At 36.4% G+C, this 18,623-nt stretch overlaps 1 protein-coding gene across 3 annotated transcripts in view; it reads right to left on the bottom strand.

Annotated features, from left to right (window-relative positions):
* The window catches only part of TBCK (TBC1 domain containing kinase), a 105,199-nt gene that overhangs the window by 86,386 nt on the left and 190 nt on the right, over nt 1–18,623 (bottom strand). The window contains exons 2-4 of one of the 3 annotated variants that reach the window (XM_062574906.1): nt 18,145–18,203; nt 15,565–15,799; nt 13,585–13,657 (exon numbers count right to left, since the gene is read on the bottom strand). In XM_062574906.1, coding sequence (XP_062430890.1) covers nt 13,585–13,657; nt 15,565–15,757 — 266 coding nt within the window. In that variant the 5' untranslated portion in view covers nt 15,758–15,799; nt 18,145–18,203. Of the gene's footprint in view, nt 1–13,584; nt 13,658–15,564; nt 15,800–18,144; nt 18,204–18,370; nt 18,438–18,623 lie in introns of those variants that run through there. The other 2 variants (XM_062574907.1, XM_062574904.1) reach the window with 2 other exon arrangements.

The following is an 18,623-nucleotide window of genomic DNA, read 5'->3' as shown; positions in this document are numbered from 1 at the left end:
CCACCATAGCCTTAAATCACACAATCATTGAAGGAAAAGGTGCTTCCAAAGATGCAAGATGAATGATCATACAACACCAGACAGCTTATATTTTCTTATTTTCTTCTATGCTAAAATAAAACACCTACACGAGAATCAACTGCTGTTTGCACTCTGAAATGCCCACGTGCTACTACAAATTAGTGGCTAGCTCTGACTGATCATTTGAACGTAGTAAGTTTCAGAAAAGGCCTGAAGGTGAAAGCCACGGATCAAACTTTGTTTGCTTCACAAATCTTACCATGTTACAACCTATTACCTCTTAGCAATCTTTTCAGATTTAAGTGCCTAATGTTACATGTTTAAACTGAATATAGATGACTGAAAAACGGAAAAACCTATCAAAGAGCAAGTCTAAATTATCTCAATTTGGAGAGTTGAAGGTAAAACAAGATCAGAACTTGCGAATATTTCACCATAAGCTTTATTAGGGAAAAAAGTAACTTCATAGCATGAGAACCATTAGAAAATATAAATGCCTGATTCAGAATTGCTAATAAAAAAAGAAAGAAGCCAAGTCCCCACATTTGCAAGACTGACTTCAAAAAAAGAAAGAGAAAAAGAAAAAAAGGAGTAGTTCTATTAAATGGGAGGGGAATTGGGTTACAAAAGCTCCTAGTTTCAGCTGAATAGCCTAGATTTTTCTCTCAAAGATTATTAAAAACAAACACACACACACACACACACAAAGAGACACACAGAGACACACAGATTCTCAAGTAATCTCACTCAAGTGATCAAATTCTACTAACTTGGCCTTTTAAAGATTGCAAAATTGCAAATCAATAGCAAGAGCTGGCAACACTGACTTTGCAGCAAAAGCATTACACAGGAAGAATGCTATGCATTTAGAAGTGCATGTAATTCCTGTAACTCCCACTAGTGACAGCAGATCCTTTCAGCAAATAGGGCACTATAAAAGTGGTTAGAGACTTGGGAAAGGGGGTATCAAGCACCACTGCAAGGTGCTCCACAAAATATTTTCACTATCACTTAGCCAGCTACTTTTCACCTACCTCACTGCAGCATTTTAACATGTATTTCTGGTTATATCTACAAAGAGACTGAGGGATGCTAAAAGTGTCCTGAGGGAAAAGGATGTGCAATGCAGTCACTTCCACTGAACATACTAAGCAAGAGATTAATAACTATGGATGTGGTCTATACCCCAAAGCAGCAGGGTGGCAAACTGCATAGATTCAAAAGCTACGCTCTTAATTACTGAGGTGAGCATAGATTGTAGAAGCATAAGTAACCAAAAGGTTTACAGAAACTAAAGGTGTAATTGTTCATTTCTGGAAAGCATTTTTCACACATTTCGCTCAAAGAACATGTCAAAAAACAAAATACAAAATTGCCCATTTCATCTTTGTGGGGCACTAGACTACACTCTGATCATATTAGTAGGAAAATGTAATTCACTGTCAAAGAAGAAAAAACTAATTACAATGACAGGGGAACTATGAAAATGGAAAGGAAAGTCATGAGAAATTTTGCTGATCCATGACTTGGTAGCTTCATGATTTTCAAAATGTAGAAAAGTTGAAGAAAGACACTCGCCCTTGCTGGCAAAAAAAAAAAAAAAAAAAAAAAAAAAAAAAAAAAAAAAAAGTAGTACTTTAAGAAATGTAAGAACCTAAAGCCTAAAGAGCAAATAAAGTGGCTGAGAAGTATTCCTTTTCATATCATTTTTGCACAAGAACAAAAATACAAGAACAAAGCAAGATTCTGGCAAAAACCAACATCAAGACACCAACATTTTGAAGTTTTCATTCTGACTGAGGGAATGGGTCATGATCTCTATTTGTTCTTAGGAAAAACTCTGAAACCATGTCATTTAAAAACTGTAGGTCTTCAACTCTGAGGAAGGAAATTTTTCTGAGAATTCATCAGTATGAGGCAGTTTTCCAAGAAGTGTTGCTTGGAGTGAAAGCAGTACATTCTTCACAAAGATAAAAAGTTACAATACTTTACTTAGAATCAGTACTTTTGGCTGACTCAGCTAGGGCTTTAATTCCTACATTACATTAGATAGTTTTTGGTTTTAGCAAATGCATCTACTGAAATAATGTGGGGAATATCTACAGAATTCCAAGTCTATTTTAAGCACGTTAACATTATATCAGTTTAAGTATAAAAAAGTCTAAAAAAAATAATTTTCTTTGCTTAAACTAATTTGTTTGCATAACCACTTTATCTGCTTTTAACAACATGCATGTACACAAAGGAATTTAACAGTGGTCTTATGGTGCTTAAGGCTTTTTTCTGTTTTAATAAGGCACCTGAAATTAAAATATGATATTTAAGGAAGCTTTTTAGATACATCTACAAATTAGCTTTATTTTTTTCCTATTCTCTCACACACACACAGAAAAAAAAAAATCACAGAATGTAATGGAAATTCATTTCTCAGTTGACCAGTGTTTCAAGCAAGATGGACACCAATTTTTCTTCCTCTATAAAGAAAAGCACACATAACATTTTATTGCTTTCTAAATGTTCCACTAGTGAATTAGCTGAAGCTGGCTGGTAACAACTGTTTATCACCTTGACCAAATTACAAGGGTAGAAGAAACAGGAAAGATTTTAGAAAATAAAACCAAATAGAGTTGTCTGTTCAGGATTTGATGGAAATTCTGCACAAAAAGCACTAAAAAGCTAGTTATAGGCTAAACATAGAAAAGAAAAGCATCTTCTAGGCTTATCATTTTCCATTGTCATCATATTAAGTCTACAAATCTTTGAAGATCAAACTATGTGAAGAGTTAAAAACAAACAAAACAAACCACACCAACACCTATATTTCTTTTAGTGAGTTTTAAGCCAGGATGGCTTTTTCTGCAGACTACAAAACATTGCCTCATAGCAGACTGGAAAAAATTCACATTTGTCTTTATATTTTCATCATAAACCTGAGTTGTGTCTGGAAGACAAACACAAATTAATCACAGAGCAAGCAGGTACTACACTCATCTAGCATCTTCCCCGTGTTTGAACCTCTCTCAGCTTAGACAGATGTGCTGCTCTTCTGTAGAGAGAGAGACTACTGGAAGAAAGGACAACTTCTTCACAATAGAACAGATGAGCTTCTGGGAACCCAGCTTTAACATCCATGCACCCAAAAGAAAGGGCTCCCAACCATTAAAATATTGCATGGATTCAGAGATCATGTATTATGCATTAAAGTGGCTTTGACACAGTAAGGAGAAGAGAAAACAGCAGTGAGTAAACAATAGAATTTCTCAAGACCACATCTTTGCCTCCTGAAGAAATCCAAGACTTTTTCCTTTCTTTACAGATTAATAAAAAATGTCCACATAAAAATCACTTTCCAGTGAACTAAAAGACAAAAAAAAAAAAAAAAAAAAAAAACAAACAAACAAAAAAAAAAACCACTCAGCCCATGAAAAAGAAAACAAAAAACAACCAAACAAAAAAAATCAGCTTTCTCCTCAAAGGCCTAGGAGCTGAAGAATTCAGCTCCATTAAACAATCTGGCTTCTCTGAGCAGAACAGTTTTCTTGCCCACATATTTAATGTTATGTGAAGCTAAAGAATAATCTCCTGCAGAGATAAAAAATGATCTTGTCACTATCTAGCAAGAATCCTCAGGTAGGGAGAAGAAAGCCTGCACTATAAGTAGAAAAAGGCTTCTTATGGTAGCAAATAGTCAAGAATAAAAACACAAGCAAAGAACAAATGTCCAAGAGCTCGCATGAAAGATAAATATGTTGTTCCATCTCACTGTAGTGGCTCAGAACTCAAAAATGAGTAACCTGACAGGTGGTCCATTTAAAGTTAAAGTATTTGTAGAGATTGTTCAGGATTGTCATGTGCGGAAAATAAGTAGTCCTTCCAAAGAGGTACACAAGAAAACCCACAAACACAAACTCAGCAGGAACAAGTTATTCTCATTAACTTTTAGCATTAACTGTAATTCTGTGAAAACACAGTAAAGCCAAACTACATCCCACAACTTCTGGTTTCCCTTATTTCACTCTGCACTAAGTATTGTATCTTTGAAAATTAATTGTATGTCAGGAATTTTGATCAACCACATGGAAAATAGGATAGACTTGACTCTACTTAGAGGTTACTTTGATAATTAGCAAAGGGGATACATAAGCTACTTATGCAGGGCCAACTCACAGCTTTTCAGCTTATGTGAAACAATTTTATTCAATGTATATAAATGAAAAATCAGCAACACTCAATTTTGCATTTGCAGCACAAAACACAAGGCAAAATGAGGAGTTCCACATTAACACTTGAGCCTTGATCAAAAATATGCTTTCAAAGCAAATCTCCTGACCATTTCCTTCTGCCGTGCTTGGTTCATATTATACAGTAGTTTAGAGCACACAAACTGGATTCAGTTTTAGATGAAACTGAAACTGAAGGTAGGATCCAGGAGCCTGCCTACAGCCCTCCAGCTACTAATTGGCATTTTGTCCAAAGCAGACTGGAGCTATACTGAAGCAGCATCCCTAAAAGGTGTATAGCACACTTTGCTTTATACATCTACTCCTACTGGATTACTTGCAAATAAAGAGATGGCCTGGAAAAGCTCTCTTTTTTTAGTTCGGGTCATCCAAGGCTTTCACACCTCATCTTGTCCCACAGCAGCCTACACTCCTGGTTTCCGGAGAGACTACCTAGCAGTCTCACCCAAAGGGAGTACAGACAACCTACAGGCCATCCCCACGACTGGGCCAGTTGCCAGCCTCAGTCAGTGTTTCCTGCACAAATTCCTACACGCAGCACCTAGAGGGCACAAGTAGAGAGAAAGTCACAGCTGGCAACAGATCTCATATCACAGCCAGGAAGCTTACATCATCAGCCTCTCAAAGTAGATGATGCTTACATTACCACAACAGAGGGCTCAGTACAGAACAGACTTTTAAGATCATAGGCATGATCTCCGCTATTCAAGGTTATAGTTGACAATTTCATAATTGACAGCTACATGTTTTACTTAAGGAAGGCCTATATCTATGGCATAAGAATGGAATTTTGCTTAATCTTAGCCACACTTACTACCTTCCACTTCAAAAGAGGTGATAAATACCTAACTTCAATATTCAAAGTTATGTATATTCTTATTCTTTCTGTGGTGCCCCAAGTGGGTAAGAAAAATCTCATTAATAATCTGATCAATCTAAAATAAAGCAAAGCTAAAAATGAATTAGTGTTTAATGCATTTAACATTATCGCAGCTCTATGGCAGTATGAACTGAACTGACAACTCTAGAAATCGTAACTAGCAAACAACAAATAATGCTGCCCTCATAACAAAGGAGTCTGATTTTTCATTATTCATATTTGCAGTTCTACAAAGCACCGACAGTTCAAAAAAGTGAGGGGGAAGGGGGAGGAGTGGAGCGGAGTGCGTATGTTGGCTACTCCTCAACAGAGTAACTGCAGACCAAACACTGTAGAAGATGATTTTTTTTTTTTATAAGAAACAAATACAACCACTATCTCAGATTAAGTACAGATATTGGGAGGAATGATTATTGACCATGTTTTAATTTTATGAGATAGTAGATAGCAGCAAAGCACCCAGAACTTTGTAAAGCTGCATTAAAGCCACCTCTTCACAAATTTCTCAGTCTTTGGGAGAAGGACTGCACTTTAGCCTTCTCTACATGAGAGGATTAAGCATTAGCAATAGGGAAAGTTCTTAATGAAAAAAAACGGTGTTTTATAAACACGTAACAATTTTTAATTAGTCCCACCAGTAATGATAAGAGAGCACAGCTCTTCTTGTAAGGACAAGCGTTTCCTTTGCAGCAATACTCTTTTAACAGTACAGTTTGGCCATACCATATTACAAAAGGAAAAATCTAAATATCTATAGGTTAAAAACTATGCCTATGTACAATTTAGTAGCTAACTCCAAAAATAACCTGATTCCTTATACCCTAAAGTGAAACAGAACGGAAAGTTTCAGTTGAAGAATAACCTGCAAATACAGGTGATCAAAGGGACTTTGCAACGAGGCCAGTAAGCTACAGTGCTGTTAAGAACTTCATGGCTACCAATTAATATTCCAAGAGGCATTAGAAGCATAACACTTTGATCTATATCCCGTATGGATCACCACCACAGATGGAAACCACCTATTCAGAGAGGTAACAATAAAACCAAGTGTAGCCAAAGCAGTTGCATGTGACAAAATTTTAAGTGTATTAATAATTACATAATTAACATTAACTTGCCTTGAAACTGAAATGAATGATATGCTCACCAAAGGGGTTATCAGAGATGGATGTAGTTGTATGTAGGAGGCATCCACATAAAGAAATCACCAGACAAAGGATAAGATAAGCACAACAGACTGCAAATAGGCAGGAAGCTCCCAAATACATAAGGATGACTGGCAAAAAAAAAAAAAAAAAAAAAAAAAAAGAGAGAGAGAGAGAGAGAGAGAGATAAGCAGTACTGGGAACAGAAGAGACTGCCCCCTTTTTGGGAGGGAGGCAATAGCATAAAAATATCAGGCATCAGAAAAAAAAAATCAGAGAAGATAGACCAGTCCACTTTAGTTCTAACTTCTCTCATGAAAGAACTCTCAAGCCTGATCACCCTGACCTCTCTAAACTAGTGCCAACTGTACAGCATCAGTTCATGGTACTGTAAATTCACAGCTAATTTAGAATGCAAGCGCAAGAGACCAACCGTTTTAAGTACCTAATGATGATTAATAACATGTACAAGTTAACCATACAAGTTAACAGACTGAGCATTGTGTGTACATATACACACGCATACTCAGTTGCAACAGAAGTTCCTTCTGTCTGCACTTTTATCTATCTAAAAGTCCTGTTAGTACTGAAGCCAAACAGTGAAGTTAACTTGTGTTGTGCTCATGACATGATGCCCGCAAAATTGCAGGGCAAGGGGACATGAAGTTTCCCATAGCATTATATTCTTTAATTCTATCACTTCAGGTCTGGCATGGCACTGATATAGGGATGACACGAGACTAATACAGCTTCTAGGCAGGACAACAACCAGTTTGAAGTGAAGGCACAATTCTAGGTCTTTTTGCACTGTAAAATAAAGCAATTTGAACCTAAGGAGAGAACATTCGTATGTACATAAGAAATGATCTCAAACCATGATGATTAGAGATGTTTGCAAGCATATCAATACATCTAAATAATTTGATCAATAATTAGAGACAAATGCAACTCAAAATATTGCTTAGTAGTTTTAATCCCCTTCTAAAAGAAGGGGCTATATTGTAAGTATAATGAGTATTAGTTCTTCCTTTTTTTCCTTCAAAAAGCAGGATGACGTGCCAAACATTGTATTAATTAGAATAACCACATACTAACCACATCTTGTTCTCACAAGCTTGCAATTTTTATTCTAATTATTAATCTTAATACTGATTTATGATACATACAGTGTCACTCAGATAAACCTAGTAAAGTTTGCACAATGCAAATTTGATGTTTATTTGCTCAGTCATTAGCTTGTTAGTAGTAGTTTTCTTGTTTAAGCAGAATGGAATTCTAACACTGATCTACACAGTAACTTGAAGAATTGTCTCTACTGAATGAAGACACTTTCCTCCTGAGGCTGATGCTTGACCTTTTGGAGAGTAACTCAACATCCTTTTTCACTAGCTACTTTGAATGTAGAGTCAAAATACTACACTAGTTTTGCTCTCAATTAACTTATCATAACTCATCTTCAGCTCACACTCTTTAATATCACTTTCAGCATGGAAATCTGTACAAAGTGCTTACAAGCAACGTTGTATGGCAAAAGATTGAAATTTAATTATGCACTTTTCCCACATCTACTGACATTTTTTAATGTTGTATTTAACTGTCATGTCTACTTTTTAATAATTAACATAAGTTAACAAAAAGCAAAAAGGCAGAGATTATCATAATCTCATAAAAAGTGACATTCTTTCGGAAGTTTCCTTTTTCCCCTGGAAGAAAATAATGACACACTGCTATGTTTCATATGCAAGAAAGATGTGAACATATACACTCTGAGATTTCTTTGCACTGTCATTAAATATTGCAGTTGACTATACAAACATAGAATTTGGTTCCATACCTAAAAAATTCACTGACTTCAAGAGGTGGAATGTTCAACTTGACTAGCTCACGAAAGCTGTATTCCTTTTACATTCCAAATTATCTTTCTTCTGTGTGAAAAGAAAAGCTATTACAGGAGATATCTTATGCTAAAAGGAATGCTACAACATAATTTTGCAGCCAGACTAAAAATTATTTACAGAAATAAAAAGACACTCTAATATTAAGAAAAGCAACTTTGGATAATATATAAACAAGTCATGACTAACGCCTATTCTTTCATCATAGCTTTGGAAATAAACCATTGGAAAGAAAATAAAGAAAAACTCTGAAGCCACTGAATGCCTCAAAGTATAGACTCTCACACATGCTTAGGAAAAAACTAATTTTAAGAAGTTTGTTTATTAATGCTACTTCATTTTACTAGTTCATCATTTATCCTTATTAAATGTAACCTCATTGTGACATATGGATTTCTCATGTGAAATTCCAGCACAGACTTGATTCAAAGCAGAATACATTCAGCCCTTGAAGTTTTGCTCATATGTAGCTCTTCAAGTCATCATGTAAAGCCTTCAGCATTTTGATGACTTGCACCTGTCTTACAATATTTTTGAAAAATCCCTGGCTACTCAAAAATTGCTTTTCCCCCCTAGTACTATATTCTATAATGTAACTGCACTTCAAGTTTGCCAAAAGCACATTAATAGCTAGGATGGCATAAAGAAATTTAATCCAATCAATAAGCATACAACAGTTTAATACAAATAAAATGTACTCATCCAAATCAATCAGATCCATTTTCTCCAAGCTAACAAACAGCTGCAGGCACAGTCTGCTTCCCATCAAATGTTCCATGTATAACAAACTATACCTTGTATCTCTGATGATTCACTAGTAATTTTTCAAAACTGCAACTTCCAAAACATATGACAGCTATATTTTATTGAAGAAGGGAATAAACTTAGACTGCCTAAGCCACAAATTGAAGACCAATCCTGAAACTGTATTGTAGGTGCCAAAAGTCTGCTGAGTATCAGTATTTGATGGCATTTTCATTATTATGAGTACAAGTGCAGACCAACTTCTTCAAAGTAACACACTCCAAATGTGGCAGAAAAGGAAAAGCACACAAGTCCTATTGTAGCAACACAGGAGCAAAGCAAACAGTTCCTTTAACACTGTACGGAAAAGCTATCCCAAAGGAACAGTTCTAAATATGTTTTGAAGATGATAACCTTAAAAATTAATTCATGTCTTACATTGTGGTCTGTGGTATCAACAGTGCTAAAATAAATAGTAAATTTGCAAGTCTACTAAAATTTTAACTGCCATAAAAATGAAAGTTCTCCTTAGTCAGACTGCTGAAGCCTGGAACTTCTACTCTCCAAAATTTTTGTGACTTTTTTTCCTTATTTGTTCACAAAAAGATCCTTGCATGCACAAGATGACACACAGAAAGCTAGCTAGATTTCCGGAAATATTTTCAAATCTCTGAACAGCATTAAACTACTATGAGCCTGTATCAGGTAATATCTAACTGTGTTTGGTTGTGTACACAAGTCCTAGTCCTTTAAAAAACTAAAGGACTCTTGAATAGACTTCGAGAGCTGATTTTGTGCTCTTAGATTTTGTGACTGTTATAAGCTAAGATTTATACACACACACACACACGTGCACAGAGGAAAACTATATACTGGAAAAAGTTCTCCAACTCAGAATAACAACAAACAAAAATAAACAAACATGAATAAACAAACAACAAGTCAGACTGCAATCTCTCACACAGAAAAGACAATTAAGAGTCAACTGTGAAATAATGGGGCACGATTGCCTAAAACTCTTATCCATACATCAAAGGTTCAAGGGTTCTATATTAATAGCTGCTGCTAGTTGGCTATAGCCCAAGTTCTCTGTGGCATACAACTCCAAAAGAACTTCTCCACCACTATTGTGAAGCCTGGTGGTAGTTTGGTAAAGAAAGCTGAAGTTAATGTCACTTTCAGGAGCATTAATTCCGGTTATGCTGTACACACAGCTTTCCCTCTTGCCTCCCAAAAATTCACAAAAGACACTGAAGAGTTGTATTAAATTCTCTTTCTGGTTACACACGATAAGAATTTCAAAGAGCCTAATTGTTTAATGCATTTGAGAGAACCTGAAATACACCCAATGGAGTTCTAACGGTGTCACATGCTCTGCTTAGGCCCAAACATGCACCATTCAAAGAAGAAAATGATCCGACCACAAATTACCACATACTTACTTACATTATATTTTGACAGTGAAGCTGAGCACATAACTTTAAGGACAATGGCAAACTGCTTTTGTAATTCATGGGGACTACTGTCACAACATTGTCAAGTAATGGATGAATTCCTAAACCTATGACAAATCAAGGTTCTAGAAAGTTTCTAGCGGAACACTCAATAAAATGGCTTATTTCCTGTGACAGAGCAAGTTATGTAAATGTTAGAGCTCTAATTTCCAGTAATCTAGGTCCTATATATAATTGATCCATTAGAATTAGAAATTCTAATCAAACATAGAGACTCATTAAACAAAGAAGTCAAAGAGCTACATTTATTTTTTTAACATAATTCAGATATTAAGAAATGTATGTTACACTTTATGCATGACTTCAGAGAAGACTAACTGCAAATACCTACCTAACAGCTGTATGACCTGTTTTCCAATACGTATGGAAAGATGGACGGTCCATAATGTTATGTCTTGAATTTCAGCACTAATATTACAGAAGATTTCCTGCTGATTTGACATCAGCTTGTGATACAGGTGCAAAAGACTTAGTTTCTGGCAAACCTAGGGAAAATTAATCTAGAAACCAGAAGAGCAGCTTCTCACATTCCACACACAGTTCATGAAATTAATTACAATAGCATATGCATCAACCCTGGATGTGTAACCAGCTTTGCTATCACTGAATAACACAATCAGAATATATGGAAAGAGCCAAATACTTCCTTCCAAAGGTAACTGATACAGACAGATCAGATAACTGGGAATTGGTCCATCCAAGTTATTTCTGGATATTTAAGGGTCTCACGAAATTAACAAAACTATCTGTTCTAAGTGTTTAAAAAAAAAAGAGAGAGAAGGAAAATGTCAGTCTTGCAAGAAACTTGAAGTGAACATAACTTATCTTTTAACTAATAGTGCAGAGTCTTTAAATTTACAGTAGATGAATCACCAACATCTTTCAAAGCTAAGAACATACTGGCTACATTTTGGTGTTACAAACTTTCTGGAAAAAAAATCCAGCCAGCTCATTAAAACTAAGATCAAATAGTAGAATAAATTATTTCAGTGAAAACTTTCTCAAGTCAAGAAGAAAGCCAGGCTTTATGCATCTACTTTCAACAGAGCCTCAGTCAAAAGAGCAAATTGTCATGAAGTGAGAAGCTTCTTTTGGCATGCCAACAAACCAAAGTTGCACAAACTTAGCATATCATCCGAAAAGGTCTCAAGAACCTTTCTTGATGCTACAAAAGAGCATGAGAGCTGCACACACAGATCACCAGTGGTTATCTGAGAATTTCATTAATAAAATTTTAAGAGAAAGAATAAAATTTTCTCCAACGTCTTTTTTAAAGACGTCTTTACCCTTTGGTTAGGTTGGCAATTTTAAGGATCTAAGATTAAATTGCAACAGAAGTTGTCAGAGAAGCTACGTAAGTATACTTTAAGCAATTCAAAGCAAATTAAAACAGCTACATGTAGGCTTTTTCAAAAACAGTCAAGACTGCAGACAGTCTGGCCTGCTTCTCATCTTACACCAAGATACACATGTTCAAAAAAGTAGTGTGAGTGCTGAACGAAAAAAGGGAAGAAAAGAGCTTCTGATGCTTTAACTCTTTCTGGAACTTTGCACAACAGGAACCTGATGCAAAACCGTGTGAAGGACTGTAATGCATATCACACATGAAAAGCCCTTTACGCATCATCTTTAGATACCTCTTTATCTTAAATAGAAGCCATATTTGCCTAACATTCTTCAAGATATACTGCACTGCAAACATTCACTGGTGTTCACAAGAAGAGATTTCATAATGACCAACATTGCTTCTCCAGTACAGGCTAAAATGCACAAAAAGCTAACATTCAGGCACAAGGCATGTTATGTCATCAATGCCAGACAACATTGTTAGTATCCTATTTAGGGGCTGAGAGACTCAAAATGCCGCCAATTCAATATTTCTCCACTCACACAAATCTAATTGGGATTAATTAAAGGAGTTTATCAGGGCAGTACCCTATCCAAGACAGCTCACCCGCAATGCCTGTTGACTGTGATTTTATTCATTACTTCCAGTAGTTCTTTGTTACTTTAATGATCTCTACCAAAGATTTTAATAGAAGTATTAATACAGTATCTGTAAGGACTAATACTAACAAGGAACATGAACAACTGCATCTTTTAAACGTGATTTCCTTCATACCTAGTCCCTCTGAAGTTTCATCGCTATCCAGGAAGACACAAAATTTGACAATAATTTTGCTGAATAAGCATCTTCTCTACACTTATATTAACATATCAAAAGAGTATGAAATTAATTGCTTGCTATAAACTTCTCAGAAACTAAGTGAAAAGCCTTTGAATTTCTCTAAACATTTTTTACGTTTATACACTCTCGCGTTCTGGAAATAACAAGGTATGTCCATCTATAATGGCTTGCTATCCCAGATGGAGATAATTTTCTTTTCTTTCATTCTTCAGATTTTCTGGGTTATGAACTCTTTAGGATAAGAGCCACTTCCTTTCTTCAAAGGTAATAGGAAAATACACACTTTTCATTTAAAATTACAGCTAAGACTTTTAGCAAGAAGTCTGATTTTTATTTATATTTTTTATTTTTAAAGCTATAGGTCAACTACTCTGCACATCCTGGTAAGAAAGCCAGTATTCTTGACATCTGGCCTTTGGACCTAGTTTTGACCAAAGCCTCGCTGAAGTGATTACATCAACCCAAGTTCAAATCGTTTATTAACACACTGGCATATATACCTGACATCCTGCTTCCTCGCTAATAAGCTAGGAATTTCTGCATATGAAAGATACGAACCAAATCTTATCACTTCTAGTATAAATATTTCATCATCTGGTATACACATAATCTTCAAATTCATTCTTAGGAAGTTTGTGATCCTGTCATAGGTTTAACTTTATTCTTAAGAAGAAAGCTCAAACAAAGAAGACAGGATTTTATGATCTACAAAGTATGTCTGTTGTAAATAAGTTCCCCTCGACTCCTCTAGGGTTTTTTTTTTTTTTTTGAGTTCTAAGAAATAAATACTCCCTCTTCCAAGCACGTTTGTCCGATAAACTGTGTTTTTTGGTTAAATTTTTGCGTTAACACAGTAAAATTTATTTGAACCATTAAGCAGTTAAAAAAGCTCCAGGACTTTGCCAGAGACATCTGAAATTTTGGTCACTGGATCCAAGTTTAGCTTGACACTTTACCTGACTGGCTTTCTTTCATGTAGCAAATCTTCTAGACTCTTTTCACAGTGTTCAGCAGCCACAACCAGCCTCTCTGATTGAAAAAAAAATGTATACCAGGATTAGAATCCAGTGAGACACTTGGAATACAATCTTCTCAGACATCTATCTGGCAGATGGTAAAGTATTTTGTCATACATTGTATGGAAGATCACAAATAATAAAGATGTATAACTTGAGTACATCACCATCTTTTTCATATGAGACAGAGCTGATTATCTGACTAAAGCAGCACTTTGTCCTGTTTCTTTAGGAAAAAGCAGTGCTAACACATCCATCCAATCGTGCCCCCCCCCCCCCCAGTAAGTTTTGAACCCTTCAGCCCATGTCAACCAGATTTAACTTAAGACTAGAGGTCTCAGAGAAAACACGCAGATTTGCAGAAATCCATGACTGGTTTGATGAGACACACCCAAAGTAACAGCAGCTTTGAGACAAGTGATTCAGAGTGAGCAAAGGAGTTGGTCTTGATTTGTCAACTAGCACATTGCTAGCTCTAGTCTGTCTCATCTAGCAAATAGGTACAGGATTTTTAGAATCACACATATTCCAGATATTGGTTGGCTGGCTCTGAGTACAGAGGAAGAAAGAAAAGGATTGTTGCAGTGAGGATGGGGATCGTGAGGGGGAGTAGGGAAAGACCATGGGAATGTAAAATAGCTCCTAAAGAAACTAGGCTTTGTTACTTCTGCTGCTCGTAAGCTGGTAGTAAGTATCCAGATTCAAAACCAAACTAAACTAAATATCACTATTTCAACAAAAAAATATGATTTTATAAGCAGATTATTACAGAAACATAAAGATAGAAAATACTTGGAGGAATAAAAGTCATCACATTAAAGCTGAAACATTTGGCACTCAACTTTTTTTTGACTTCAAAATCAAAAGATCACTTTAAGTGTTACGTTAGCTAGTGTTTCTTAATGTCTCAGCTCAAAGGAGTGTTACAAGAAAATCTAATTTCTGTTTCAAGAGATAACAGCAAACACAAAATGAAAAAGACACCTTCTAAATCTATTGACTGCAGAATACAAAAAATTTACAAGCGTGAGAGCAAATGAACACACACAAAGAAACCACTCCCACTCCGTCCAAAATACTTCAGAGTATTTGAGCTTAGCAACTGCATAATTCTCTAAAAATCTGAAACACCCAAACATTCCACATTAAAAAGGGAAAAAATTACCTGCAATACTTCATGAGATTCTGTAGTTTACCAAACAAAGACAATGCATTTTGATACAAAGAATGTTGTTGGATTTACAAGTAAAGTTAACAACCAATTAAATTGTCACAGGTGTTGCAGCTATTTTGTGAGAATTAAGTGCTCCACTCCTGCTGAGTTTGCAATAGTTAGGTCATTGGGAGTGGAAATAACAACTGAAGCCTTATTTGAGCTAACAATAAGTGTGAGAATATTTATTTAAAAAATTTCATACCAGAATAAGGTAATTGTTAGTGAGACAGATCTTGAACAGCAAAGGTTGGAAGAAAAAAAGAAAAAAAAGGAAAACTTTTAACCAATATTTGTTATGCTTCAGGCAACAAGAACAGCTGCAAACAAGTACAAGAAGCCTAACCATTACATGAAATTGTTCAGAAGATAAAAATAAGGTGTAGTAGTTCAGCATCAAAGATGCATCTATTTCAATGTCCTACACATACAGCATTTGAGTAAAATAATTTTGCAGTAAGGAAAGAAAATCTCCAGCTTCCATGGATTAGCATAATATATAACAAAAGAGAACAAACAGACAACTAACCTCTGCCTTGACTGTGTACAGAAGAAACAAAATCATCGGTACTGCCAGTCACAGCAAGGCACGCAATCATCTTGACAGTAAAAGCCAGACACTTCTAACTAGTGCAACATTCTGCTCAGTTGCCTTCAGATATATTTCAACAAAAACGTAAGTGTAACCAAACATAAAACACACTCACCATGTTTTCCCCTGGTAATGTCAACATACTGGCAAAGCCTGGGATGGGTGATTGTTTTAAGGATTTGAAATCTCCCCAAAATTTTAATGGAGTTGGGTGTCAGAGGAAGGCCGTTACTTCCACAAACATCATGTGGCAGAGCTGAAGCGAAGAAGGTGGAGGCACCCATCTCGGTGTCTTTTAAAGGAAACATCTTTCTTTCACACAATCTGAAGTCCTTTCAGCCCTTCACATTCTTTAAAAAGAAAACACAGAGCAAAACCTGAGATGCAAAAGATATGCATTTCTGTGACTCAATTTTTAGAGTATTTACTAAATAAGGAAATTAAAATTTATTTCTCAGTAAAAGGGGGAAAGAAATATTTTTGCGTAACAAACAGTAATACTGCGCTGCTGCTTCACAAATACTACATTTGAAGATGAAAATATAGTAATATTTGTAAACAAAGAGATAGACTCATTTAGATAAAACTATTCTTGGGAGCAGGCATGCTTTAACGCAAGCAATATTCAGATGACTACTGCTAAAAATTAAGGTATTTATTCAAAAAACAGTAAAGACACTAAAGAGAAAAAAAGTCACTTGTATAGCACCACCATGTATCAGCAGGCCAGAAGTGTAGGTTACTACAAGTTTAGTGATAACCTAGCATCTATATCCTATAGCATTCCTGATATTTAAAATTAGAAAGTTATGTTCTCCTTCCCACCTTCATTTCTTTCCCTACCCATATGATAAACTGCTTGCTCACATACCAACTCAGGTAAATAATTATGAATTGAGCAAGTGACCTACATTAAACACTTCTATGCGACAGCGAAGCAAAGTTGGTTACTTTTCAACTCATTTCCAAAAGCATTTATTTTCACGGCCATTTTTATCTCCAGCCAGAACAACTTCTTACTCTGAATCGTGCATTTCAATTTACTGTGAGCTAAATATTTCCATATATTTCCAAACTTTTCCATAACCAACCACTATACAGTTAAAGACTATGAAAACCAAGAAGATGCACAAGTAGCAGACACTTCTACATGCAGTCAGCTCAGCCTCAGATAAACCTGCTTGGACTTTTCTACTATCAAATTAAAAATTTAATCTTGGGCACCAAGTACCAGAACCTGAACATTGAGTTCAAATCTCTGTTCAAGCCATTCCTAGATTCCCCAGATGGTGAATCAAGCTACTACAAGCCTTTATTAGAAAGTATTACCTCTGCAGTGCATGTTATGCTTCTCTAACAAACACAAACTTCAGCATAAACCCCCACAGAAGGGTATGGGCACCTATCTCCACTTGCGAGTGGAGATAAAAACGCCAAGATCACGTGCTCTGGACTGAAGTCTGGCCTGTAAGTCATTATAGAAAAGTGGGTGGCACTGCCACAAAGCATGAAAAGAGATGCGAGAGAACAAAAACCACATTTTATTAATGAGCCTAAAGCAGAAGAGTTCACCAGTAAGTTCAGTCTGACTTCAGAGACATTATAGCCAGAGTCTGAAGGCATCTGCATATATAATCAACAGGAGTCCACTAGCTGTTGTAGAAAGCACATCTATCTCTCATAAGTTACAGAATAGCGATCAAAAACTCTAAATTATAGGAACAGCTATGCAGTTGCTTGAGGAAAAGAAAAAATGGAGAGGAGGTGAAACCCTCAGGATTTTAAGTCCATAAGAAAAACAACAGGAAAGGTTTAAAGCATAAAACCAATTCCTCCAGAACAGATGCAATAATTCTTTATCACATTAAAGACTTCATCAAATAATGAGGTTATTTCAGAGTTGTTTCAGGTTGTTTGTCAAAACAACAAATTCACCATATAACAAAACCAAAATTTCCTGTATGAAATTCTACATGTAAATACGACTTGCCTAAACACTTCTCTTTGTATGCCAGCTACACCAGTTCAGTAAAAGGATAAATAAATGTGTCAATTTTCATTATAATATTGTTACTCAGTTTGGGATCTGTAGATAGTGCAAAACAGATTTTGAAAGGGCTACAATGTCAGTATTTAGTTTTCAATGAAGACAAATATTGTAGGAAAAAACAGACAGGTGACAGTGTTCTGGCAAATGACTAGCACAGGCGACAATGCTTCTAGGAATATTTCATGAAAACATGAAACAGTAGTTCCTTTTTCTAAAATCAAGTAGCATTTTACTCAAACGAAACATAGGCATCAGCAAAGACTCTTTCTTGGAGCAAAGGCTCTTTCTTAGCAGTACTACTGAATCTTATCATACATACAGGACAGCCTTTTTCTCCTATTTGGGTATCGCCATAAGAAAAGAGTTAATGCCATTTTTTCAGTGCATTTACAACATTATCTCACAAAATTAGTAGATTAAGATGTTCCTGCTTAACAAGCCAGCCTTAAGAATCAATAAGACTTATGAGGCATCTCAAGTTTCGGATTGTCAGCTAGAACCTTTAGTTAAAGGGTGGAAAAAAGCAATCAACATCTGGATAGAATAGAGGAAACATATACAATCTAACTATAATGTATCAAAAAATCTTTTAGTCATATCTCTTGATATTAAAGATATAATTTCTCTCAAGGCTGCTGCATCTACCTTTTTACTACAGCATCACTCGGCTGCAGCTGGCTGATAGTCCTGCTGTATCAATGCTCCTACACGTGTAAAGACTGAGTTTGTTACTATTTAATTCATACGTTAATCACACACGCTCAAGAACGTTAACCGGTTTGCCAAACAGCTGCTTGAGAAGCTGGTAACCCTAGGTGATCCTGGCAACCTCTGAGACACCCTCTCGCCCGCCCGCCCCCACCCAAACTACCCGCTGAGCAGCGGAGCTGCAACCCCGAGTCCAAAAAAGGTCCCAACCGGCGCCGCCTTTGAAACCCTCCCCCCGGCAGGCGCGGCTGAGGGAGCGCGCACGCCGCACCTCGCGCGCCGCGCCTCCCTCAGCACGACCGTTACTAACGGCCGCTCGCGCGGCGGCTGGGCGGAGTGGGGGAGGGGTGGGGGAGGGGTGGGGGAGGGGTGGGGGAGGGGTGGGGGAGCTCCCGTCAGGCCTGCTGCGGGCGGCG

The sequence above is a fragment of the Rhea pennata genome, chromosome 4 (assembly GCF_028389875.1).
Source record: "Rhea pennata isolate bPtePen1 chromosome 4, bPtePen1.pri, whole genome shotgun sequence".
Taxonomy (NCBI): Eukaryota; Metazoa; Chordata; class Aves; order Rheiformes; family Rheidae; genus Rhea; species Rhea pennata.
This window is presented reverse-complemented; position numbering and strand designations above follow the sequence as displayed.